Here is a 27,568-nt window from a genome sequence, read left to right as displayed (position 1 = left end):
GGACAGAAGAGTAGCAGCGTGGACTCTGATTGGTTGAAGAACTATCATAATGCCTGCAGAGGTATTTCTTTTATTCTGTGTATCAGCTGAAACGCGCCCAAGGCTACCATTTAAATAGTGGTGGATGAAATATTCAGATATGGTCATAATAGCAGTAGCACTGCAGTATATAAGTAGACGTCCTGCATTGAAAGTTCAATAAATAAAAACGCATTTAAAGCCAACAAATATTATGTTACTGGATGATTACTCCTAATGATGGTGCATTAAGATGTCAGTAGCATTTTATCTTTTATAAACAAGTTTGAGCTGATGAAAACAATTTAATGCACTGCTGGGTAGCATCATATTTTAAAGTGTGTTTTTTTAACATCAGACCTAATTTTGTTGAGTAACCAGCGGCCGAAGCTGCCAAAGACATTAAACCGAGTGCAGACACTTCCTCTGAGGGGCCTCTGTTGATCATCCCACAGATACTTGATCAGTTTGGGATCTAGTGAATTTGGAGGCCAGGTCAACACCTTGTGCTGTTCTTCATGTTTTTTAGTTGTTCATAAACCGTTTTTGTGGCTGCATCCTGCTGGGGATGGCTGCTGCCATCAAGGAGTGTCATTGCTATGGGGTGGGGGTGCCTGGTCTGGTCTAGGTGGGTGCTACATGTCTAAGTAACATCCACACCAATGAATGCCAGGTCCAGAAGTTTCTCAGCAGAACACTGAACTGTCACAAGATGGTTTAAATGTCATTTACTACTCCTGTCAGTGGTCATAATGTTGTGGCTGATTAGGGTGGCTGCACATGTGTGTGCTCTAAATGTTGTTTGACCTTTCCACTGTGTGTCCCCTGAGGGTGATGAAAAGACGTAAAACTCATATTTGACGTATTGAGTTTACCGTTGATCTCTAATGACCCTGAACCAGCTTCACATTCTCTGTATGGATGTGTTTGTTTCTCCTCTCAGCTCTTATTATCTTTTCCTAACATGATCTCTCATAAATAAATGTGTTGTTGCTGTGAACCTTGACCGATCTTTAGTATTCACAGCCTGTAAAAGTGACTGTGTGTCTCTGTGTGTGTGTGTGTTGGTTATGAATACACATCAGCTCTGCAGCTATTAGCACCACACTGTGTCTGTGTATATGGATGTCAATGTGTATTGAATCATAACAGATTAGTGTATTGTCATACCCAATATTTTTATTTTCTCTCCTCTTAAACAGGATTAAAGAAATCCTGAAATAAAAAAACATTCCCTTTTGACTTCATCCATGTCTATGTTTCTCGACCCAGCTGTAGAGAAACTGTCGACTGAACACGCTGCAGAAATATCGATTGTGCATGAATCAGGAAAGTTTTTAAAAAAAATTATCTATGTCCATAAAGGCGAAACAACTCCAGCTGCAGGCATCAGATTCCAGCCTACGCCGTTGCAAGAAGCCACACTTGTGCGCTGGCGTGTGGGCATCTTTCTGTAATTATGCTGCTATAGTCGCCGGCTAACAGTTGCTTTTACTAGAATTGCTGCAATTCTCGAAGGCAGACGGACGTCTGAGTGGATGGTGTGACGGGGGGAATTACCGAGGCGTGGATGAGGAAATGCATTTTAGATCAGTCGCGGCTCTCTTTATCTGCAACAGCACGTCATTACATACACTTCTTGGGGGGGATGCAGAGGCATGAATCTAGCTTAATTTAAATTTGGCCAAAGCGGTGGAGCGCGAGTTTAGTTTAGACAGCTAGCAACCTGGACGGACACATGCATAACTTTACGCCTTGATATGATTTAAACGGGAATTACAGTTTTTTACAACCTGAACCTTATTCCTGGCATAAAATACGGCTGTTTACTCACCCATATAACTTTGGTGTCATTTGGAGTTGTTTAGAGCCGCATATATCCATATAGTGGGAGTGACTGGGGCACCGAAACGCAGCCTCTAAATAACGCATTATCTGCCGTGAAACTCGTTCATATTCACCAATATTTTGTTATGATATGCTAGTGCTATTCCCTGTTGAGTCCGGAGTTACCTGTTGTTATCATAACCACTGCTATATCAATATACGCGTATTATATTGTCCCAAAGACTCCAAATGACAAGTTATATGGGTGAGTAAATGACCGTATTTTATGCCAGAAATAAGGTCCAGGTTGTAAAAAAACGGTAGTTCCCATTTAAATCATATCAAGGCGCAAAGTTATGCATATGTCCATGTGTCGTTTATTCACCCATATAACTTTGGTGTCATTTGGAGTCATTCGGACGATATTTAGATCCGCGTATATCGATATAGCAGTGGTTATGATGATAACAGGTAGCAAAGGACTCAATGGGGAATAGCATTAGCGTATCATAACAAAATATTGGTGAAATGAACGAGTTTCGCGGCAGAAAATGCGTCATTTAGAGGCTGCGTTTCGGTGCCCCAGTCACTCCCACTACATGGATATACGCTGATCTAAATATCTCCCGACTGACTCCAAATGTCACCAAAGTTATATGGGTGAGTAAACGATCGTATTTTATGACAGAAATAAGGTCCAGGTTGTAAAAAACGGTAGTTCCCCTTTAAACAGGTGAGTTTTATTAAAAAGACAAACTGTTTTTCTACACATCTGTAAATGTATTTATGTCAGTTTTAAAGTTTACAGCTGAAAGGGGATTTACTTTTGCTTTTGGAGTCTCTAGCGGTCACATGTGGAACTTCAGTTTTTGCATTTTTTTTTTTTTTGCATTGTTTGTATCAATCTCTTGCTATGTTGCAGTGAGTCAGGAGTCTTTTTTGTGTTTTTCCTTTTTTGTTTACACTTGTACACTAATCATAGCAAGAATGGAAGAGCATCTGGCGTCCACGTGTTCAGCATTTTATAAAACCAACTGTTGGATTTGTATTTCTGTAGCGATGCCACACTGTTGTCTGAGACAATAAAGCAATCCGCTTCCATCTGTACGTTCTTGTTTCGGCATGACACCGCCATAAATAGATGGTTTTCACAGTTAGCTGGTCTCTACAGAGCCCTGACTCCAGCCTTATCCAACACATCTGAGTGGAACTGGGACACCAGCTGTGAGCCGGGTCCCACTGAAACGCTCGCGGCTGAACTGGAGCAAAAGCCCTGCAGCCAGGTCACATACAACGATCAGGCGTATCATTATGACCACCTTCCTAATATTGTGTAGGTCTCCCTTGTGGTAACTCATCAGAGAATGGACATGGGCCTTCTGAGGGTGTCCTGTGGTGTCTGGAAACAGAATATTGTTAGTTGGGGGGTCTTTGAGGGGAGGGGCCTCTGTGGATCCCACAGATACTTGATCAGTTTGGGATCTAGTGAATTTGGAGGCCAGGTCAACACCTTGTGCTGTTCTTCATGTTTTTTTTAGTTGTTCCTAAAGTGTTTTTGTGGCTGCATCCTGCTGGGGATGGCTGCTGCCATCAAGGAGTGCCATTGCTATGGGGTGGGGGTGTCTGGTCTGGTCTAGGTGGGGGTGCCTGGTCTGGTCTAGGTGGGTGCTACATGTCTAAGTAACATCCACACCAATGAATGCCAGGTCCAGAAGTTTCCCAGCAGAACACTGAACTGTCACAAGATGGTTTAAATGTTATTCACTTCTCCTGTCAGTGGTCATAATGTTGTGGCTGATCTGTGTTCATGGCCATAACATTTTCAAGTGTCTACATACTTTTGGCCACATTCTGGTGCGTGCCGTCATCTCATCAGTAACCAGAAACCGTCCCTGAACTAAATGTTGCTCATTGTTGCTCTGAATGACTTTATCTCCGTGAGCTCTTATCAGAAACAAAACCCGACGCAGCTCTCGAAAATGTCAGCTTTCAAAAAAAAACAAAAAAACACCCGACCGTCAGACAGCGTTTAAAACACAGAGGAGATAACGGACATAATTAACCCTTTCTTTCTCCAGGAGTGGGTGTACACTCACGGCCAGCAGATCCGTCAGCAGCAGCACTGCTTGTCCCTGTCCACCACCTTCCCGGCCTCCCAGGTCCTGCTGCTGCCCTGCAACATGGCGGACGGCAAACAGGTCTGTAACACACACACACACACACACACACCATCACACACTGTCACACACACACACAAGCAGCAGGCAGGTGGTGTGTAGCTGCAGGCGAGTCACTACCGTACATCTTATTGTGGATAAATTAATCTAAATGTTAATTAATCTGAAGCTAAATTTGTCTAAAGATGATTGTCACACACACACACACACACACACACACACCCACACACACACACACAGAGCAGAGACAGATGCTTGACACTTTTCTTTTTGTACAGGCAGCTTAACGGACACACACACACACACACCTACACTTGTCATTACCTGACCACTGGGCACCTTGACGGCGTCCCACAAGCCCCTGCAGCGCAGAACAACCTGACAACCAATAAATCACCTGAGAGAGAGAGAGAGAGAGAGAGAGAGAGAGAGAGATGCACAGGTGGAAAAGGTGAAACAAGAAAGACAAAATGGGGGGGGGGCATGTTATATCTAAAACACATGTAAGAGTGAAACAATGATGAGTAATAAAGACTGAAGGAGGACGCTGAGACTGAGGTCAAACTATAAGAGAATACTTCCTTCAGGGCGTCGACACAACGACCCGCCGCCGTCGTGGTTGTAACGTGCTGCGTTTTACGCGTCAACGTCGTCGGGCGCTTGAGGCAGAAACAGGAAGAAGCAATAAATCAAAGGGGGATGATGACAGAGGCTTCAGGGCTCGTTGTCTATTTGATGAGTTAATTTGTTAACTGTTTCTGTTTCTCATCACACTGAACGTGTTCACACCTCAACAGCTAATAAGGAAGTAGGGTGTGATGTGTTGAACTGATGGTGAAACATAGGATGGTGGTGTGAGGAAAGAAGGAAGGAAGGAAGGAAGGAAAAGGATAGGGAAGGAAGCAAGGAAGGAAGGAAGGAAGGAAAGCATTTGGGAAAGGAAAGTAAAGGAAAGGAAAGGAAAGGAAAGGAAAGGAAAGGAAGGAGGGAAGGAAGGACACAGGACACATACACATATATATAATAGAGGTACTGAAGAACATCTCTGTCATGTAACTGAAACTAGTAAATCTGTGTAAAGACACACACACACACACACACACACACACACACACACACACAGGGCTGTCACATGTCCTGGTTGTGTGTGTTTATTGAAGACAGGAAGTAGAGCGATGATAGTTAATTAGAACGAAGAGCCACTAGAGAGAGAGAGAGAGAGAGAGAGAGAGAGAGAGGTTATATTAAGGATAGAGACGAGGAGGGAGACAAGAGACGAACATAGAGAAAGAGTTGGAGAAAAACAGACCATGACAGAGAGAGAGAGGACTGTTGAACATGTGATGAATAAAAACAACTTCTACAGGATGAGTTTAGACTACTAATACTACTACTACTACTCTCAGGATCCATAGTTTATTTCTGCTCTGGTCTGATTTGTGTCTTTAATGAACCAGTTAGAAGAAAAGTTTCTAGAAAATGAACCAGTTTAACATCCAGGGATGAAGAAAGGATGGAGGGAAGAATAGAAGAAAGACAAGATGTAAGTAAGGTGATTCTGTAAGGAGGAAGGAAGGAAGGAAGGAAGGAAGGAAGGAAGAACGATGAGAAACTTGAAGAAAGAAAGAAAGAAAGAAAGAAATGAAGGAGGAAGCAATGAACTGAAAGAAGAAGGGAAGAAAATTGAAGAAATTAAAGAAAGAACGAAATGGAAGGAAGGAAGTTTGGTTGGAAGTAAGAAGAAAGGAACAAAAGAGAGGAAGATGGGAAAATTGAAGAATGAAAGAAAGAACGAAGCAAAGGAAGTTAGGAAACTTGAAGAAAGAAAAAAAAGAAAAAATGAAAGAAATAAAGCAGGAAGCAATGAACTGAAGGAAGGAAGGATGTTTGTTAGAAGGAAGAGGAAAGAATAAAGAAAGAAAAAGAAATAGATGTGAGAAAGCAACAGAGGAGATAAGAAAAGAGAAGCAATGACAGAGAGGAAGAAAGAGCTGAAGTAAAAACTGAAAACATTTACTCTTTACGTCAGAGACTAAAAACAACCAGCTCCCAGAAATCACAGCCATGACTTCCTCATGACTTCCTCTAACACCAGGAAGCATCGTCACCCTGTCATGACCGGAGTCTGACCTCACAGACGTCCCGTAGAGGAACTTTAACGTGTCTGCAGCTCTTTGAACAGAGACGTTGAAGAGTAGAGAGTCAGAGCAGAGAGTCAGTAATGAGGTGAATACTAATTGATTTAATTACTCCCTCCATCCTTCTTCTTTCTTCTTCTTTCTTTTTTTCCTTTTTTCAATTAAAGCCCGTCGCTGCACTCTGATGTTCACGTCATCTTGACAAGGCCGCAATACACCCACAATGCACTGCTGCAGAACAAAGCCACGGTGTGTGTGTGTGTGTGAGAGAGTGTGTGTGTGTGTGTGTGTGTGTGTGTGATGTTATGAGATGAAGACACACGGCAGAGATACACTTCATAGGCCCCAAAAAAACAATATGGCCGCCTCACAAACAGAGAAACAAACAAATACATGAGCAAACACACAGATCAGACACACACACACACACACACACACATATGTATTTTCTCCCTTTATCTGACAGCCTGCTCTCTCTCTCTCTCTCTGATGACTGGTTTCAGACCCTCTGACAGATAAAAGCCTCTTTTCATGTCTGATCATATCAGCCGCTTTGTTTTCCAGCTAAAAATCCATTATGAATAATGCACACACACCCACACACCCTCACACACACACACACAATAGCAAACACACACTCAGAAAGTACCTGCCTGGTTCAAGCTTGGTGCTCATGTTGGAATAAAACCAAGGAGGTGTCTCCATCTAGCGGCGAAGAAGGAGAATCACAGGTTGCCCCCCATAAACATCATTCAATCAACCATAACTTCAGTTTGTTTTAGGATTTACATAATTAATTAATTAATTAATTAATTAATTAATTCATAGACTTAATTATATCTGGCGTTGCAGGAGAACAGTTTTTGAGTCAAACATGTGAAAATCTGAAATAAATAAGAAGCTGATTAAACTGTAGAAGATTTATTTCAGTAAAAAATATTAAATAATCATTAAATAATAATAGTAAATATTTTTGGTAGTTAAGGCCTACATTTATTTATTTTTATTTATTCATTTATTTTATCAGATTATTGAATACATACACTGCAGCCTGAAAAGTTTCCTTCTTTCTGTTTCACTTCTCATTAAATTGCTGTGATTTATATATAATATAATATACAGAGAGAGTTTCATTCTTTTTAGAAAAATGTTTATCAGTTTGGAATTTAGATGGATGGAAAAAAAGAAAGAACGAGAAAGAAAGACAGAAAGAAAGTAAGAATGAATGAATAAAAGAATGAGAGAAAGATGTGAAAATTGAAGAAATAAAGAATGAAATAAAGAAAGAAAGAAAGGAGGAAGCAATGAACGGTAGAAAGGAAGAAAGAAAGATGGAATGAAAGAAAAAAAGAAGCAATGAATGGAAGGGAGGAAGGTTGGTAGAAAGAAAGAAAGAAATATGAGAAAGATGAGAAAATTGAAGAAATTAAAGGAAGAAAGAACAGAAGAAGAAAGGAAGGTTGGTAGGAAGTAAGAAGAAAGGAAGAAAGAAACAAAAGAAGGAAGATGGGAAAATTGCAGTAAGAACAAAAGAAAGAAAGAAAGAAAGAAGCAATAGATGGAATGAAGGAAGGTTGGTAGAAGGAAGAGGAAAGGAAGTAAGAAAAAAGAAGCAATGAATGAGAGGAAGGAAGAACTGAAGTAAAATAGAAAGAAGGAAGGATTGTCTCTGAGAAAAGAGGGAAGACGAGGTGAAGAGGAAACTGAACTGAGTTAATTTTCTCTTTGTCCACTGAGAGACGACTGAACACCAAGTAGTTAACAAATTAGAGGACAGGAGCTCGGTGCCAGAGAGAAGAGAGTAGAGGACATGTGCTCAGTGGATCGTCCCCCAGCAGCCTAGGCCTATAGCAGCAGAACTAAGGGATGGTTCAGTCCAGCTCTAACTATCAGCTTGATCTAAAAGGAAAGTCTTGAGCCTGACCTCCCAAGGCTCTACCTCCCATTCTACTTTTTTAAACTGTAGGAACCACAAGTAGGCCTGACCTTAGAGATGGAGGTGATCTGTTGGGATGATCTGGTCCTAGTGTCCATGTGAACAGATTACTCCAGGTTATTCCAGGTTCAGCTGATCTTGTGACGGTCTGTTTTCTCTGCAGCGGTGGCAGAAGTCTGGGACTCACCTGGAGCACCTGGTGTCCCGGTTCTGCCTGGACTCAGAGATGGCTCTGGACGGGATGGACTCGTCTCGGATGCTGGTCATCAGCCCCTGCGAACTGAGCGCCTACACACAGAGATGGGAAGTGCCCTTCTCCTGACCCCCGACCCCCCGCCCTCCCCGTGACCTTTCTCCACCTCAGCCACCTTTTATTCCCCGTCACACCCATCCTCCGCCTCGAGGCAGCCGCTGCCCGGACAGACTGAAGATGCATGAGCAATCATTTCACAGCGCCGCCGCCACCGCCGCCGCGTCCAGGAGGAGATTCAAAGCTGAGGAAGACTCTCTGAGTTCTTACGGCTCTTCACTGTTCAGCTCCATGAGAAGAGCAGAACAATCCTTCGCCGGTGGAAGAGACACATGAGAAGCATGTGGTTTGTTCTGTGTCTAAATTTGAGACTGTTGGAAAGGTTTCGGTGGAGAGTTAAACCAAGTGCACCTTAAAACCCTGAAAGAGCTGAGATGGAAAGAAAAAAAAAAAGAAATCAGAATGTTTTGTGTGATCTTTTGCATTTGAAAGTGTTTGTTCAAGAATCTGGGAATTAAAACAAGCACAACTCAAGGTTTCTGTTTAAATATCTGTCACCGTCTTCACTGCAGCTTCAGCATCAATGAATATTAACTAGAGATGCACCGATCAGGCATAACATTATGACCACCTCCCTAATATGGTGTAGGTCTCCCTTCTGGTGACTCATCAGAGAATGGACATGGGCCTTCTGAGGGTGTCCAGTGGTGTTTGGCAACACAATGTTGTTAATGGGGGCCTTTGAGGGGAGGGGCCTCTGTGGATCATCCCACAGATACTTGATCAGTTTGGGATCTAGTGAATTTGAAGGCCAGGTCAACACCTTGTACTGTTCTTCACGTTTTTTGTTCCTAAAGTGTTTTTGTGGCTGCATCCTGCTGGGGATGGCTGCTGCCATCAAGGAGTGTCATTGCTATGGGGTGGGGGTGCCTGGTCTGGTCTAGGTGGGTGCTACATGTCTAAGTAACATCCACACCAATGAATGCCAGGTCCAGAAGGTTCCCAGCAGAACATTGAACTGTCACAAGATGGTCAATGTTATCACTTCTCCTGTCAGTGGTCATAATGTTGTGGTTGATCGGTGTCGCTTTACATTTTAAACATCTTGCCAGGAAGAAGATGTTCAGGTACAGCTCAACCAGCCAAAAAGACTCATCAGACGTTCTTCCTGCTGGGATCTTCAGACTTCAGACCAGAAAAAACATTTAATTAACGTCAGTTTTCAGCTTTAGTCACAGAATAAAAGATTTATCTGATGAAAATAAAGCAAATTTATAAAGTATCGGCAAGTACTCAGATGTAAGTGCTCATACTTGGTAAAGAAAAGGAGTATCAGTCCATCCCTAGTACGAAACAAGCAGAAGGAAATCACCTCAAATCTGGAAACTGACCCAAGAAATATATAAATCAGAAGCGCCACAGTTACCCACTCTCATCATGTCTCATAAACTGTTGCCTGCTCTCATTCAAATAGTTTGATTGCAGAAAATAAAAGGAGGAAGAAGATGGTAGGAGATGGAAAGACACAAAATCTGGATGTGGGAGTCACAGCACAACCAGTAGAGATCGAAACAGGAAGCGTCAGAAAGGAGAGAAACACTCTGTTAGAGCTCGATGGTCAGAGCCCTGCAGAGGAAGAATCTGCTCCTGAAGCTATTTTTTGTTTCCTCCAGAGTCGATGCTTCAAAGTGAAACGCTCACATAGCTGACATGGTTTTCTATTCTTGAGCAGCACGCCATCAAACCTGCGACCCCCTCCTCCCCTCCGCACGAGAGACGGGTTTTTCATTTCAAATTCCTGAGGAGTCAGAGCCGAAGGTGACGAGATGTTTCCCCAACGATCGGTTCTCAGAGGAGATGGGTTTCTGGTTCTGGAGCAAACTTCTCGACACGAGTTTGATAAACTGAATTGAATCCTGAATAAATGTTTTCTAACGGACGTTTCTGCTTTATTGAAACGAGTCTTTGTGCAAACTGCTCCTCAGACGGTTTAAAAGATGGAGGTTGATTAAATAAGACAGATAATAATCCACTACAGCTAATTTCTTATGATTTTAATGTTTTTAATTTACTTATTTTATCAGAATATGATTTATTAGAGGAAGCTTGGTGCAACAAACGTAGTAAGAAATAAGCAACAATATAAAATATGTAAAGAATACATTAAAAAATTAACGCTAGATCCATATCTCCATAAAAACTAAAAACATAGACACAGTTGAATATTGCTGAATACCAGAGGAAGGTTTAGTGCAGGACTTTTATATTAGAATGGATTGGTACCTAATATTTTGGCCTGCGAGTCTATTATACTCCTTTATTATTTTATTATCACTAACTACCATTGGCGAGGACGACAAGTATCTGGGACCGCACACTGACAATAAACTGTTCTTGTCAAAGAACACAGAGGCTACTCTACAGGACAGTCCAGAGTCGACTCCTTTAACATCTGCCGGACAAAGCCGAGGATGTTTTACGAGTCTGTGGTGAACCAGTGTTCTCCTGTACGCCGTCACATGCTGGGTGGACGCTAATAGCCTCAACAAACTGATCCTCAAGGCCAGTGATGTTGTTGTAGGGGTGGAGCTGGACTCTTTGAACACAGTGTCAAAGAGGAGGATGTTGGCAAGAAACTCCTCCCACCCGCTCCACAACAACACTGGCCAGTCTAACAGGTGGTTTATACTTCCACGTTAAATTAACACAGAGGCTACGACGACAGCCCAGACCCTAGCTAGCATCGTTGTCGGTCATTTTGACCGACAAGGTCATAAAAATCCCGTCATAATCTATTTTTCCCCGTCACTTTAATTTTTTTAAAATGATAATAAAGACATATTTGATAGCATTTCAATTTCATTAAAGTTTCATTAACTTTAAGTGTTTTTTTTTTCAGAACAGTATTGACTTTAAATGGTAACAACAACAAAAAAAAAAAAGTTTTGGCTGCCGACACGTCTTGTCCATACGGGACTGCTAGCGTAAACAGCTCTTAGACGGTACCGTAGGGTTGAAGTGCTTCGGTGGTATGCAAATTCCATTTTGGTAGCCATTAGCTGCATAGACATATATACATATGTACTGTATATCTATGGTCTATGGTTAGCCGAGCTCTGACGTGTGCATCATCGGTGTAGCAGGAAATCGTGCTCCGACAAAAGTTCTGTGATGTTTGGAACGCAGACTACGATGAGAGACAAGAGCCAATTAACAAGGTCACTCGCCACCAAGTGGACAGGGGTGTGAATTGCAATCACAGTGCACGATTTCCTGGTACACCGATTATATTGATGCACACGTCAGAGCTCAGCTAACCATAGACATAAATATATGTATATATGTCTACGCCTATGCAGCTAACGGCTACCAAGATGGAATTTGCATACCACCGAAGCACTTCAACCCTACGCTACCGTCTAAGAGCTGTTTACGCTAGCAGTCCCGTTCGGAGTATGGACAAGACGTGTCGGCAGCCGATTATGACATTAGAATGATTATGACAGGATTTTTATGATGACCTTGTCAGTCAAAATGACAGACAACGAAAAAGTCTAGCGCGACCTCTGGACGTAGGCTACGTACGTACATGAGGTACCTCGGGACATAGATACCATATCTATGTCCCGAGGTACCATAAATGAGCCTTTAAGGCCAAAGGACTTCGTTCCTGCCTGTAACCGTCAAACTTTATGATTCCTCCCGCTGAGTGTTGGTCACTATTAACTCTTCAGACTCTTTAATTATTTATTCGTCACCATTTTATTCTATTTGTCACTTTATGGGAGAAACAGCAACAAAACTATGTCCTTGAAGGATTAATAAAGTAATTCTGACACATGAACAGATTGGGGTTTGTTTTCATGTTGCTGCTTTTAAACTGAAGAACAATAACCTGAAAAAAGGCAGAGAGAGAAAGGGTGAGAGGAGGATGTATGCGTCGTCCCCCCTCCTCTCCCCTCGTCCCCCCTCCCCTCCCCTCCTCTCCTCTCCTCTCTCAGACCACCAGTCCTCCTCTCCTCCCATGGACCCCGCAGCAGACTCCGTAATCCGCCGCTGACAGCTTCTCTCTCGGCCTTTAACGACGAGCAGCAGCCGGTTAACATCGGACATTTATCTTGGTTTTGTCGTTTCTCGCCGTTTTCACCGATTTTCTAGAGGAGGCTCGATTTTACGTGAGTACAATGACCTTTTCATTCCCCCCCGTCCTCTCTTTTGTTTCTCCACGGCTTATTCAAAAATACAAAAAAAGCCTATACGTTTTTATTTCATTTGCAGTTTTCCGTAATTTCTCCCTCGTGACTGATCGCAGCTGCGAAAGAAAACGTGACATTTCATCATGCGCTCGATTAAAAAACCGCATAAAAACGGCGGAGCTACGTTTCCAGTCGGACCCGTTTTCACGTAGAACCGACACGAATGTAGTCCGTTTACTGTTTCGTAATGTGTAATAGTGATGCTTAGCAACGGACGGAGAAGACTACAGGTTCCAGCGACAGGAAGTGAGCAAGGTTCAAAGTGCGCAGATGCCTTTACGTGCCCTCGGAAATTATGGCTTTACTGTAACAGTAAGAATAATTACGAGCCGTTTAACTTTAAATGTGTAAACAACAAGCAAGTTTATTCGCCGGAGTTTATTAAATATTGTTTATAACAGATATTAAAAGCCGTTTGTGGTATTTTGTTTTGTTGATTTTGTTGTGTAATGTACATTAAAGCACAATTGGAAAACTATCGGCTTTATTTCTAGAATTGACGGTTAAATCAACACAAAATAATAGATCCCTGGATGTAATTGAGGCTTGTTTTACACCACTAATTAATTATCTTTTAATAACTTGATCCTAATGTTAATATTTACTCTTCTTTCTAAGCTTTCCTCCACGAAATAAGCAAAGACGCCCCTTTTTTGCATGTCCCTGAAGGCAACACAGTCCCTGCGCTTAGCGTTTGCGTGCGCGGTGACGTCATATTCCGGGGACTCGCAGTGCGGCTTGTTTTGAGTTCTGTATTTAAGATGATTTGAAGCTTTAAAAAAAACCTCCACGATGTTCGCTCGTAGTAATTTAACGACATGTATCCGAACCGAAACTTCAACGATGGACCTCCCGGCCACGGACAGGAGTGAGTTAATGTCAGCTAGCTGCTCGGGATGTTAAAAAAATAATGAGAGTGTTTGAGTTTACAATCAATGAAATGTAAGACAGCTGACTTTAAAACACACGTCGAGACGTTTTTGACATGACTTTCAAGTATGAGCGACATATATTAGCGAAAAAATAACATTTTAAATTCCTCAGGCGTCATTCGGGACATTTTTGTCCATTTGGGCAAAGTTTTCCTCTTCATTTGGCGCCATTATCATTCTAGCTGCGTTAGTGCATGTGACTCAGAGTCTCTAAGTTTGAACTTATATATATATATATATATATATATATATATATATATATATATATATATATATATATATATATATATATATATATATTCTACTGGGTCACCAGAAAATGTGCTACCCTCTTGAATGTCCATGTCCAAAAAAAAAAAAAACTGCTATAAAAACTTGACTGATTTATATTATTTTCTGCTTTTTACTCATTAAAAACAAACTATTTTCTATAAAACTAATGTTGGGAGGCTGGGGCATTTGTTTTCAAGTCAGTCGCTTCCGCCTCCGGCTCCACCGCTGATCTCAAGTCAGTCTTGGACATGACCAAGATTATCTAAAATATTGACTTGTTGACTTGCATTATTAGTTTTTGCGTAGCGTCAGATTTAATATTTACTATCCCATGAGGGTCCCATTGACTCCCATTATATCTATATTGTTTAATTTCTCAGCTATGACACAATAAAATCATTACTTTTGCAACATTTGGGTTTTATTTATAAGAAAAATAGTCAAATTTTGTAATTTTTCATTAGTGTAGTAGTTTATGTGCTTGTGTTATTGAGCTTAGCACCTGATTATTATTCTTATTGTTTTATTAATTCAATGTTTTGTGTAGTTTAGACGTTTATTAAGACAAATGAAAGCAGCAAATTCTCACAGCCTAGTATCTTAATGTTTTTTTATTTATTAACTAATTTCTAACCTCCTGCTGCAGCCGCCCCATGTTCCTTCGCCGGCTGAGCTCTGTCAGCTCCTCCTTCCGACCCTGCAGCCGTCCCGCTGTCCCCTGGGCCGGCTTCAGGAGCAGCAGCGCCCCCTTCTCCTCCTCCTCCCCCACCACCCACCCCTCCTACCTCCGCCAGTTCATCCCCGCCCCTCGTCCATGGTGGTCGGTGAGGGGGTTTCCGCCCTGGCCCCCTCGTTTGCCCCACTCTCTGGACGTCCGCCCCGGTAACGTTGGGGGTTGGTTCTCCACCTCTGCGGGCTGCAGGATGGATCGGCCTGACAGAGACCGGGAGCCTCCGCTCAAACGGAGGAAGAGCTTAGAGGAGAGGAGGAGATCTGACGACAGGGAAGGACAACGAGGAGGAGCAGGAGCAGGAGCGTCGGACAAGGCCAAGGAGGGAGGCTCCAGGAGGGAACACCACCATCATCACCATCATCATTATCATCATCAAGACGGCAGCTTCCGAACGAACCACCACTACAGAGACGGATATCGAGACCGAGGCATGAACGGAGCTGAGGTCAGAGCTAAAGACGTAGAAAGGACTAAACCTGGGATCAAAGAGGGATTTACTGATCGGAGGAGGAGCGAACACGAGAGACGAGGACGTGAAGAGTCTCAACACGTCCGGTCCAGGACTCAAATCAGAGAACAGGAAACGATGCACAAACCCAACCCCTGGTTCAAAGGGAGGAGCGGCGAGGAGCACAGCGACGCAAGAGGAGGACCAGCGGACCAGGCGAGGGACAGAGGAGGGGACGGAGGACGGTCGATGGGTTTTCCTGTCCAACCTCACGGCGCCGCGCAACCCCCGAACCCGTGGAAGGCAGCAGACAGAGAGCCTCCCCCACCCGGCGTCCCGCTGCCTGCGAAATGTGAGTTTTGTGTCGCTACCCATTTCCTTAAACCTTCCTCAGTTTCTTTAAACCCAACCCTACATTTTATTTACATTCCCGTCCTTCTCTCAGACACTCACCGTCAGTTCGATCTTCTCTCTAAAAGGTCGTCCTCTCTCTCTCTCCGTCCTCCTCCTCAGGTCTCCGGAGACACTGGGAGTCCTGCGGTCCTACCGACCTCCAGCCACCGGGGGACGGAGCGGCGTTCGACTTCTCGGTGATGACCTACAACATCCTGTCTCAGGAGCTGCTGCAGGACAACGCCTACCTGTACCGACACTGTCCCCCCGACGTCCTGTCCTGGGAGTACCGGCTGCCCAACCTGCTGGCTGAGATCCAGCAGCACGGCGCCGACGTGAGTGGACGAGGTTGATGCGCGGAGGTGTCCACATACTTATGGCTGTTTACTGTGAACTGACGGACACTCGTTTTTTTTTTGTTTAGATCCTGTGTCTTCAGGAGGTTCAAGAGGACCACTATGAAAGCCAGATCAAACCGGCTCTACAGGCTCTAGGTACACCCACACGTTGGTGATTTTAATGTTGTGGCTGATCGGTGTATTTGTGCTTTTATTTTGAAAGGATACATTTTCTGTTCACCAGGTTACCAGTGCGAGTACAAGAAGCGGACAGGAAGTAAACCAGACGGTTGTGCCGTCTCCTTCAAAGCCTCCCGCTTCTCCCTCCTCTCCTCCAACCCCGTTGAGTTCCTCCGTCCCGGCGACGCCCTCCTCGACCGGGACAACGTGGGCCTGGTCGTCCTGTTGAGGCCCAGCGACGCCGCCGGCCGCTCGGACCCCTCCTCCTTCGTCTGCGTCGCCAACACCCACCTCCTCTACAACCCCCGCCGGGGGGACATCAAGCTGGCCCAGCTGGCCATCCTGCTGGCCGAGATCCGCCGGCTGTCCCGCCTCCCGGACGGCTCGACCAACCCGGTGGTGCTGTGTGGGGACTTTAACTCCACGCCCTTGAGTCCACTCTACAGCTTCCTGACCACGGGACGCCTGGAGTACAGAGGGATGCAGATCAGCAGGGTGAGGCTCCTTAAACGTTCCTTCACGGGACACGGGAGGAGCTTCGTCCTCTACTAGTGTCTCAATTTTGAAGGTCGTGACGTTGTGTGTTTGCAGGTGTCGGGTCAGGAGACAAGTCCCAGAGGACAGCGTCTCCTCACGTCTCCAATCTGGTCCCGCAGTCTAGGAATCAACCATCAGTGTCAGTACGAACCCGCTGCTGAGTCCTCGCCCTGCAGCGCTGAAGGTACACTTCATGCTCTGCACGGATCAGCCACAACATTATGACCACTGACAGGAGAAGTGAATAACATTTAAACCATCTTGTCACAATTCAATGTTCTGCTGGGAAACTTCTGGACCTGGCATTCATTGGTGTGGATGTTACTTAAACATGTAGCACCCACCTAGACCAGACCAGACACCCCCACCCCATAGCAATGACACTCCTTGATGGCAGCAGCCATTCCCAGCATGAAGAACAGCACAAGGTGTTGACCTGGTCTCCAAATTCACTAGATCCCAAACTGATCAAGTATCTGTGGGATGATCCACAGAGGCCCCTCCCCTCAACCCATAGAACCCAAAGGCTTCATCCTTTTATATATATATGTTCAGTTTACTAATTGTGTTGTTGACCGATGTCTGCCCGTGTGTCTTCTCAGCTGTTGAAGGAGCCATCTCTAATCTCACTGTGGAGGATCTCGCCACCAAAGCTGCTGCTGCTGCTGCTTTTAAGAGGTAATGTCAGAACAAACCAGTAACAAAATGTGTCCTCATTCAAGGAAAATCCATTGCAGACGTTTAAAAACCAACCAGCTTTCATCCATAACCTCTGTGTGTTTTCTGCAGGGAGAGCATCGAGCACGGTCTGAAGCTGCAGTCGTCCTATCAGCACCGCCTGAAGCCCGATGGGAGACCTGAGATCACCACCTGCCACTCGCGCACGGCCCTGACGGTGGATTACATCCTGTACAGTCCCGGTACTGACACACACACACACACACACACACTCAAACACACACAAACACAAAGAAACACAGCGTCAGATCAAATAGTACGACCGTATTCAGCACTGAGATGTGTTCAGGTGTAACACGACCCCAGTACCTTTGTTTCCGTCTGGCTATGTACTCATGGCTTTAAGAGTAGTCTGGGTGTATCACAACGTAGAATCAACCCCCTTCCACCCGGAGCACATCGTGCAACAAGCCTTGGTGACTCGTTTCTCTGGGGGAGTTTCTTGTGTTTAAAAACAGGATTATATCAGTGTTTTTATGGATTCTTTAATGTGCACAATGGTAGAATTTTATCATATTCAGGCTAAGAACAGCCAGCATTGTTCAACATGGGTGAACATCTTCTCTGCTGGGTGTAGCTGCGCCTGATCGTACCTATAGATGGTGCAACAGGTGTAAACATTTTCCTGCTGGTCGTCCGTTATATTTCAATAATTCATCATAACCTGCAGAAACTGTGCTCTCAGTTTATTTTTATTTTTTCCTTCCCGTCTGATTTCCTGTCACGTCTTTAACCTTTAACCTGTTCCTCACTGTTTCCGTCTCTTTCCCCCCCCCACCCCCACCCCCTCTCTTTGAAAGATTACCCCGCACCCCCTTCACTTCCTGGTGGGCGTGGCCTCCAGCTGCTGGGCCGGCTGTCGCTGGTCGGCCAGTCCGAGCTGGAGGAGGTCGGCGGCCTGCCCAGTCGGCGCCACTCGTCCGACCACCTGCCGCTGCTCTCTCGCTTCCGCCTCCGCCACCGCCTCCACCTCCACCGCTGATCTGGACTCGAAGGCCGTGGAAGCGTAGGGCGGCTCGGAGACGAAGGGGAAACGTTCAAGAGGCCCAAAAATATTCAAACTAAAAGAAAAAAAACGCCAGAACATTAATTAGGTGGAATATTTAGTTTTCGAGTTAAATTTTGAATTAAATTTTATTGGCTTATAGTGGAGTATATATATATATCAGGATTAATATCCAGTTGATTGAATAACTGTTCACAAAGGACCTTCAGCCAACAAGGTCAACATTCATCGTTTCTGCAGAAAACGTTGTGTTGTTTCTCATCTCTTTTAAACCCCAGCAGGTGTTTTACTGCAGATTTATTCTCTTTAAATCATCTCCTACTTTAAACTCTGCTGCTGTTTTAAGTTTTCCTTAAAGAACTCTTCTGGAAACGGGATAAAAAGCTGCTAAATCAAAAAAATAAATAAAAAATTCAGCGATTCCCATTTCAGGAGAAGAACTCATCAACACAAATTAACTTCTACTATTTTAAATGATGTTTACTGATTATCTGTAGCCTTTCTATGGCCTGTTCTCAAACATTTCATGATGCCAGTACCGATAATAACATCTGGTCCCTTCACAGCTTTGAAGTTTTCTTTCAGGCTGTGAATTTCATGAACACCAGAGCTGCTGATGTGAGAAGTGACTTGATAATTTAACTCTGTCACCACACGGGGGCTCAGTTAAGACGGAGTCGTCTTTAGTTTTTAAATATTCATTCTACTAAAAACAAAAACAAACTGAGGACTGAGTGTTGCATTGGATTGTAAACGGATCAGCCACAACATTAAAACCAACGACTGGTGAAGTGAATGACACTGATGTGATGTTCTTCTGGGGAAACCTGGGTCCTGGACGTCGTTGAGGAGTGTCCCCACGGCAACAGAGATGTTCCATCCACGTCCTTCCATGTCTCCGTGGTCCAGTTCTGATGTGCTCAAACTAAACAACCTGTCTGAATCAGGATGAACCTTTTCAGAGCTGCAGCAGCTGTTGGATCGGACTACGAGGACCAACGTTTGCTCCCCACATCCATCAGTGAACCTTGGTTGTCAACGACCACGTCACTAGTTGACCTCTCCTCCTTACTTGGACCTCTTCAATAGGAGCTGACCACTTCAGACCAGGAAGGATCTCTCCTTTCCTGCTTGTAAACATCACCTTTGTACACATAATGTTCAGCTTGTTGTCTGATTCTTGCCCCGATAACCAGTGTCATTCACTTCACCTGTCCGTGGTCATGATGTAATGGCAGATCTGTGTCAGACTTGTAAATAACTAACCAAACAAAAAAAAAAAAAAAAAAAAAAACATGCATTTTTCTAACATCTAAAAAGTGTTCAGTTCAGTTTACAGACTGTAAATAAAGAGTTTCTATTTTTAAACGTGGCCTTAATGTTTTCTTGCTCTCGTACCGTAACACTGACTACCAGCTGTAGACGACCAGAGAGTCTACGGCTGTTTGTCCTGGTTGTGTTGTTGCTGGGCTGTAAATGAAGGTGTGATGGTGACAAATGGTTGCACCGTCACAAACACTGAGCTCAGATCTCTTGGTATTCTGAGCGTCTCTCTGCACTGCAGCAAGACTCTCGGCTGGGTCTCCACATGCTTCCTGGACTCCCTCATGTCTCTTCTTGTGGCAGACGGGCCGAGCTTCAATACAAACGTCCTCATTCTTGGCGAACAACTCGTTATTTTGGATAATTAAATTAAATATGCCCTTAAATAGACAAACACCTGGTATGGGAGACAGGTGCTGCAGAGGTCTTTGGTGCCGTTTAGTTCTCCACCACTAGGTGGCAGCAGTGGACTGTGTCTGTTAACCAGTGACGGTGCAGAACTGGAGCAGGACAGAGGGGGGTAATGTACCCTTACTTCCTGACCAGTTTATTAGGTACACTAGTGAAAACACTCTAATGTAAGAGTCCTGCAGTAAATCTTGTCTTCAGGAAGGTTCTGGTTTTCAATCAGTTGTTGATTCAGCTGCTTCTTCATTTTAGTCGTTGGTGCTTTGTAGAACCTCCAAAGAATCGCCACCTTAACGTAGTGGAGGGGTTTGTGTACCCCCGTGATCCTAGGAGCTATATTGTCCCCAGCAGAAGCCACTGGTAGGGTCTCCCAAGGTCTCAGGGGAGGGGCCAGACAAAGAGCGATTCATAGGCGTTGATGAAACGGCCCAAAAACTGTTGTAGCACCTCACCCAGAATAGGGAATCTGTGGCCCCCACCTGGAGTCTGACCTGGGAGGGGAGCATCTGGTGGCCAGGTCTCTCTCCATCAGGCCTGACTGGGCTCAACCCGAAGAAACAAGGCAAAGGCTGCTGCCATCAAGGAGTGTCATTGCTATGGGTTGGGGGTGCCTGGTCTGGTCTAGGTGGGTGCTACATGTCTAAGTAACATCCACATCAATGAATGCCAGGTCCAGAAGTTTCCCAGCAGAACATTGAACTGTCACAAGATGGTTGATGTTATTCACTTTTCCTGTCGGTGGTCATAATGTTGTGGCTGAATGGTTTATATAACTGGCTCTGAAAAACAGCAGAGGTTAGAAAATGTTGTTTCAGAGTGAAGGAGAAATCAGATTTTAAAACGAATCATGAAGCTGTCTTTGACCTTCATCACATTAAGCCGCTGACAGACACAGTGAGGTGAACCTCTCCTTCCTGAACCCCTGAGCTGCTGCTGCTGCTGCTGCTGCTGCTGTTGCAGAGACGAGAAACGAGGGATTATTTCTATAAATCTGCTGCCTCCGTGTGTTTGTGGGGAACACGTTCACATCTGCAGTGGAACGTAAGCAGATTATTTTATCAGGAGCCAGGCAGCAGGACAGACAGCGTGATGAACACAGGACCAAACACACTGTTCCAGTTCATCTGCTCCTCTGATTCGTCCTGAAATGTGAACGTTATTTTTCCTTTTTGGTGAAAACTGAGTGGTGTCGACACTAAGAGCTGTTTGCTGCCTGTTTTTACTGGTGTGGCATTCAAGTCAAAACCCGAAGATGATTAATTGAAATGATTCTGTCTTGTCATCAGTGAATCAGACAGTTGACCAAGTCACCGTTCAGCAGCTCCTCAAATCAAATATAAATTTACTCTAAGCTTAAACGTACTTTAAACATCACTATACTTTCTGTAACTGTTGAACTAATACTGGATTTATATTTAAGTAAAAACAAAATGGAATAATTATCTGCAGATAATGGAGTTTAACACAAACCATTAATTAATGGAAGCTGGCTTTTGGGACATGGAATGTCACCTCTCTGGCGGGGAAGGAGCCGGAGCTTGTGGAAGAGGTTGAGCGCTACCGACTAGATATAGTCGGCCTCACCTCGACACATAGCGTCAGGTCTGGAACACAAGTCCTTGAGAGGGGTTGGACCCTCTTCTTTGCTGGAGGTGCTCCGGGTAAGAGGCAGAGGGCCAGGGTGGGTTTTTTGCTTGCCCATGGACTCTCTGCCTGTATGTTGGGGTTCTCCCAGGTGGACGAAAGGGTTGCTTCCCTGCGCCTTCGGGTCGGGGAACAGGTCCTGACTGTTGTCTGCGCATATGCGCCAAACAGAAGTTCAGAGTACCCGCCCTTTTTGGAGGCCCTAGGACGGACGCTGGATGGCGCCCCGACTGGGGACTCCATTGTCCTGCTGGGAGACTTCAATGCTCATGTGGGCAATGACAGCGTGACCTGGAGGGGCGTGATTGGGAGGAACGGCCTGCCTGATCGGAAACCGAGCGGTGTTCAGTTATTGGACTTCTGTGCGAGTCACAGTTTGTCCATAACTAACACCATGTTCGAACATAAGGTTGTTCATCAGTGCTCTTGGCACAATGACGGCCTAGGTCGTAGGTCGATGATTGACTTTATAGTCGTATCATCTGACCTGCGACCGTATGTTCTGAACACTTGGGTAAAGAGAGGTGCAGAGCTGTCAACTGATCACCACCTGGTGGTGAGTTGGATCAGATGGCAGGGGAAGATGCCACGCAGACCTGGTGGACCCAAACGAGTAGTGAGGGTCTGCTGGGAACGTCTGGTGGAAGAACCTGTCAAGATGGTCTTCAACTCCCACCTCCGGCTGAGCTTCAACCGCGTCCCGGGGCAGTGGGAGACATTGAGTCCGAATGGGCTATGTTCCGCTCCGCCATTGTGGAGGTGGCTGTTGCAAGTTGTGGCCACAAGGTCGCTGGTGCTGGTCGCGGCGCTAATCCCCGAACCTGCTGGTGGACACCAGAGGTGAGGGGAGCCGTCAGGCTGAAGGAGGCCTACAGGGCATGGTTGGTCTGTGGGTCTCATGAAGCAGCTGACTGGTACTGTCGGCTAGGTGGTCCGCAACGAGGGCAGTCGCTGAGGCAAAAAGTCGGGCGTGCGAGGAGTTCGGTGAGGCTATGGAAGAAGACTATCGATCGGCTCCAAAGAGGTTCTGGCAAACCGTCCGGTTCCTCAGGGGGGCTCGGCGGCAACTCGCTCACACTGTTTTCAGTGGGGGTGGGGAGCTGCTGACGTCAACTGGAGATATCGTTGGGCGGTGGAAGGAATACTTTGAGGAGCTCCTCAATCCCACCGACACGTAGTCCATAGAGGAAACAGAGCTGGAGGGCCTGGGGTTGGACCATCCAATCTCTGGGGCAGAAGTCGCCGAGGTAGTGAAACAACTCCGCGGCGGCGGAGCTCCGGGAGCGGATGAGATCCGCCCTGGGTATCTCAAGGCTCTGGATGTTGTAGGGCTGTCCTGGCTGACACGCCTCTGCAACATTGCGTGGACATTGGGGGCAGTACCACTGGAATGGCAGACCGGAGTGGTGGTCCCCATCTGTGAAAAAGGGGACCAGAGGGTGTGTTCCAACTATAGGGGGATCACACTCCTCAGCCTCCCCGGCAAGTTCTATGCCAGGGTGCTGGAAAAGAGGGTCCGGTCGATTGTTGAACCTCAGATCGAGGAGGAACAATGCGGTTTTTGTCCCGGACGTGGAACCATGGACCAGCTCTTTACTCTCACTGGGGTGCTGGAGGGGAGATGGGAGTTTGCCCAACCAGTCCACATGTGTTTTGTGGATCTGGAGAAGGCTTATGACCGTGTCCCCAGAGGCATCCTGTGGAAGGGTGCTCCGGGAGTATGGGGTGGATGGCCCCTTACTAAGGGTCATTCAGTCCCTGTACCAAAGGAGTGCGAGTTTGGTCCATGTAGCCGGTAGTAAGTCGGACCTGTTCCCAGTGAGGGTTGGACTCCGCCAGGACTGCCTTTTGTCACCGGTTCTGTTCATAACTTTTATGGAAAGAATTTCTAGGCGCAGCCAGATGCGAGAGGGTGTCGGGTTCGGTGATCGGAGGATCTCGTCCCTGCTTTTTGCGGATGACGTGGTCCTCTTAGCCTCATCGAACAACGACCTCCAGCTCTTGCTGGGGCGGTTCGCAGCCGAGTGTGAAGCGTCTGGGATGAAGAGCAGCACCTCCAAGTCTGAGGCCATGGTCCTCAGTCGGAAAAGGGTGGATTTCCCACTCCGGATCGGGGAGGAGGTCCTGCCTCAAGTGGAGGAGTTCAAGTATCTCGGGGTCTTGTTCACGAGTGAAGGTAGGAGGGAGCGGGAGATCGAGAGGCGGATTGGAGCGGCATCTGCAGTGATGCGGATGCTTAACCGGTTGGTCGTGGTGAAGAGAGAGCTAAACCGAAAGGCGAAGCTCTCAATTTACCGGGCTATCTACGTTCCAACCCTCACCTATGGTCATGAACTTTGGGTAATGACCAAAAGAACAAGATTGTGAATACAAGCGGCCGAAATGAGTTTCCTTCGTAGGGGGGCTGGGCTCAACCTTAAAGATAGGGTAAGGAGCTCGGACATACGGGAGGAGCTCAGAATAGAACCGCTGCTCCTCCACGTCAAGAGGAGTCAGTTGAGGTGGCTAGGGCATCTGGTAAGGATGCCTCCCGGACGCCTCCCGGGGGAGGTGTTTCGGGCATGTCCTACCGGAAAGAGACCTCGGGGCCGACCCACTGCCTCTCATTGGTCAAACTGATGCTATTTTCCCAGGGACTGTTTTCTTGCGACTTTGGAGACAGAGTTTGATCAGTTCGGTCTGAGAGTGAAGCCACGATATCAATAACATTAATTTGTTTTTTGATTGCAATTTATTTTGCTTTTTTATTATTTCTTCTTTTACTCCCCCATGTACCGTTAGCTGTGTAAATATGTGTTATGTCTTTTTGTTTGGAGACACGTTAAAGTAGTTTTGTAGTAATCAGTTGGTTCTGTAATTCCCAAAAACAAAATAAACCGTTCAGTCGCTCGTATCTTTCTCATCAATGACAGAGCAGAAGGTTAAAAACATAGATTATTTATTAAAAGAACACATGCTGCTACAGTGGTTGATAAAAACATTGAACAGTAGGAGAGTTACAATAATAATAATAATAGTAATTACATTTTCTCCTACTGTCAATCTCCACACATTAAAAAAACCACAGCGCGTCTTCACTCGGGGGAAATCTGGACGGACTAGAGTCAGTGTTTGTCACATTTAGATGCCGGCTCAATACTGTTACTCCGACGTTTGACCCTTTAGTTCTTCACCACACAAAGAAAAAACAAAACATTTCAGATAAATAAAATCACAGAAACCATTTGGAGGGAAGTGAAAGTGTTGAGGACCGAGTCACTAGTGAAGGAAAGATATTCATCCTCAGATTGAACACATTACAGCCGAGGCACTGGAAGAGTCACGTGTTTTAATACTGTCCGGACACGCTGATCTTCATTTGGGTCAGTTTTTAAAGTTAAATTGTCGTCAGTTAAGGAGCCGCGGCCCAAAACTTAATGTTATGATCAGATGCGACAAACCACGGTGGAACTAGAGAGAGCTCAATGCTACTGGGAAAAAATATGAATCAACAGGAAAGTAAGAAAACGTCTTCATCAGGTTGACAACACTCATGCTCAGAGAACAGAAACGTTTCCAGGGGAAAACAGAAAGTGACGCACTTGTTCAAAGTTTTATGATTTTTGGAGTCATTGATGTTTGCTGCTCGTCAGTGATACAGGAAATGAGGCTTCCTTTTTTTTGTCACTTTTTGTGGAAACATTTCAGTCGCCGTCTGTTCTCCTTGCAGCATGTTTCTCTGTGTTGTATTTGCAGAGCATGTGTTTTATTTTCTGAAGTTGCAGTTCGTTGAGCTCTCTCTGCCACCGCAAGAAAAGTACGTTTTCCTCCTCGTCAGGTCATGAATGAAGCTCTAGGATAAACAGAAGTTTCTATTAGCTGTACAGAGTGAAAGTCTTTGGCCTCGCTCACACCTAACATCAACATCCGTCCTGGGCCAACGTAGAGTCCAGGTGTGAACACACCCAGGACGAGTGATCTGATCTCCGATTATATTTAGATGAGGTGGTCTAGGTGGAGATAAATAAATTAATAAGAACTTAATCCTTGTGATTTCAGTGAGAGAGTCTTTCCATCTTGTTCCAACATCTGGATCATGTCTCCAAGTCAACAACAAGCAGCTGTTGATGGTTCTGATCCAGCGGTTGGTAGAGATCCATTAGAGACAGCAGCTGGTGCAATATTCTACTGACCACATGATGGCGCTGCTTATTTACAGACACACAAACTGAGATCAGATCTCAAGTGCTGGCTCAAGTGTGCTGGACACACGTGGAGACACATTTTAGTTAAGACCAGAGGGGATGACAGGTGAGATCGGATGGTCCAGGTCGGATGTTAACGAGAGGTCTGAGTGAACAGTCCAGTTAAAAGTTGCCGTACATGAGAACATATTTCAGTACATTTTATAGAACAGCAGAGAAAAACATGGACACTGAATGAAATGAATTTACCTTGGCTCTTTTTTTTTTTTTTTTACCTGGTTACGTCTCCAGGACCTCTGACCGACTGACTGACTGACTAAAGACGTTTAAACCCAGCAGTGCAGTATGTTTAGGACTAAGTTGAGAATCATGTTGTCAGCACTTAGAAACAAACGAAAGGCCTTCAGAAAGAACTCCTGCTACAATTAGAAGATGTTCTTTTTTTTTGTTTTTCTTTTAAAGAAATACTTTTCATTCAAAATCACAGAATACAATCAATGAATCAAACTCAAAACAACAGAAAACATTCAGTCAGAGAAACTATTTCAGCTGCGAGCTGCTACATGGACGGTCTCTTGTTTCAGGCTTTGTGTTCCCGCGGAGGAGCAGTTGTGTAGTTTCTCCGGTGTTCCCAGAACAGTTTGGATGTTTGTCTTTGAACTCCAAGTCTCTGTGGTGACGTGAGCGTCAGACCAGTTGGTTTTCAGTGTCTGAGAAGAGTTGTTTGTCAGTCTTAAAAGTTTCTTCTTCAGTAAGAAAATTGCATCACCTCTTTGTTTGTCTCAAAAAAAGCAAAAGCAGCTTTGTGCTCGTTTCCGTACGCTAACAACCACCAGGCCTCTAGAAACCCGGCAGGTTTGTCCTGTGTGTGTCTCTGCTCCTCTGCTGGTCAAACATCAGAAACATTACAAATATTCCTCAGTGATGGCTACAGGTTTGGTTTACCGTCCAGTAGAATCGTGTTTTTGTGAAGACTGAACAACAAACTCCTTCCTCCTCCAACATCTGGACTGTGGAAGACTCGGATTTCAGTTTTATTTTTTTGCCATAACCTGCTCTAACACACCGTGTGCATAGCTCATTGTGGAAACAAAAAGCTAGAGTTTTCAGTTGTTCTGTGAGTGAGTGGACTTTGTGACACACTCAAAGGAGAAACAATCGATGATGATACAACCGTATTAGATATCCTCTCTGTTCTGACTGAAGTAGCTACATGATACTTTTCTTACATCAAACCCTGGAGCTGTAACAGACGTGTTGTGACTTCTGGCTGAGTTTACCTAGAACCTGGCTGCTGCAGCTAAAATCAACTAAGATCGTCTTTTTGCTTCGATTGTTTTTGGAGGAAACGCCACTTGGAGTTAAACCTTCGGATAAGAAGTCTATTGTCTATTGCTGCAGGCAGTTATATTGTATATATCACAGGTGTCAAACATACGGCCCACGGGCCAAAAGCGGCCTCCCAGAGGGTCTAATCTGGTCCGCAGCATGAATTGTCAAAAATTACACATAAGACTTCAATGGAAATAACTGCTGTTCTTAATTTGTCCACTGATTTAGAAAGAGAACACAACACTGAGACCCAGGACTGAACAGCAGACAGCAATGTGTCCAAATAGCAAAGGAAAGTTTATTAAATGTAAACATTCTCCAAATTCATTTGATTTTCTTAGCACTAAAACAAATTGAAAAAATCTGGAGTTGTCATTACTTATAGGTTATTATTCTGTTATGTTAATGGTCCGGCCTGATTGAGATCAAATTGGCTCCCGAACTAAAATGAGTTTGACACCCCTGATATATATGGTTCTAAGTAGACAAACTACGAG

The 27,568-nt window shown here is 45.0% G+C and overlaps 2 protein-coding genes across 3 annotated transcripts in view; both read left to right on the top strand.

Annotated features, from left to right (window-relative positions):
• Window positions 1-8,979, top strand: part of galnt14 (UDP-N-acetyl-alpha-D-galactosamine:polypeptide N-acetylgalactosaminyltransferase 14 (GalNAc-T14)) — a 176,763-nt gene extending 167,784 nt beyond the window's left edge. Inside the window, exons 14-15 of the mRNA XM_084560805.1 lie at window positions 3,924-4,043; window positions 8,260-8,979. Of these exons, the coding sequence (XP_084416931.1) occupies window positions 3,924-4,043; window positions 8,260-8,418 (279 nt within the window). The 3' untranslated portion in view covers window positions 8,419-8,979. The remainder of the gene's footprint in view (window positions 1-3,923; window positions 4,044-8,259) is intronic.
• A 3,376-nt stretch (window positions 8,980-12,355) lies between these two features.
• angel2 (angel homolog 2) lies at window positions 12,356-19,877 on the top strand. Of its 2 annotated transcripts, none has more exons than XM_084560512.1 (9): window positions 12,356-12,521; window positions 14,454-15,340; window positions 15,502-15,716; window positions 15,806-15,875; window positions 15,964-16,394; window positions 16,491-16,620; window positions 17,039-17,114; window positions 17,226-17,356; window positions 17,975-19,877. In XM_084560512.1, exons 2-9 carry the CDS (start codon window positions 14,461-14,463, stop codon window positions 18,154-18,156), a joined length of 2,115 nt encoding a protein of 704 aa, XP_084416638.1. In that variant the 5' UTR covers window positions 12,356-12,521; window positions 14,454-14,460; the 3' UTR covers window positions 18,157-19,877. The 2 variants fall into 2 exon arrangements, with proteins under 2 accessions (XP_084416638.1, XP_084416637.1); XM_084560511.1 differs by lacking the exon at window positions 12,356-12,521 and adding an exon at window positions 13,252-13,470.
• The last annotated feature ends 7,691 nt before the right edge of the window (window positions 19,878-27,568 follow it).

This window comes from Chelon labrosus (assembly GCF_963514085.1).
Source record: "Chelon labrosus genome assembly, chromosome: 14".
Classification (NCBI taxonomy): domain Eukaryota; kingdom Metazoa; phylum Chordata; class Actinopteri; order Mugiliformes; family Mugilidae; genus Chelon; species Chelon labrosus.
The sequence above is the reverse complement of the archived record's forward strand: the minus strand, read 5'-3'. Positions and strand labels throughout refer to the sequence as shown.

What these genes read in the sequence shown, in the direction of transcription:
- angel2 (XM_084560511.1), top strand. Translation starts at nt 13,421, where the DNA reads ATGTATCCGAACCGAAACTTCAACGATGGACCTCCCGGCCACGGACAG. An exon ending in CCTCCCGGCCACGGACAGGA is followed by an intron (nt 13,471 to 14,453) that starts GTGAGTTAATGT and finishes CTCCTGCTGCAG; the next exon opens with CCGCCCCATGTTCCTTCGCC. An exon ending in TCCAGCAGCACGGCGCCGAC is followed by an intron (nt 15,717 to 15,805) that starts GTGAGTGGACGA and finishes TTTTTTGTTTAG; the next exon opens with ATCCTGTGTCTTCAGGAGGT.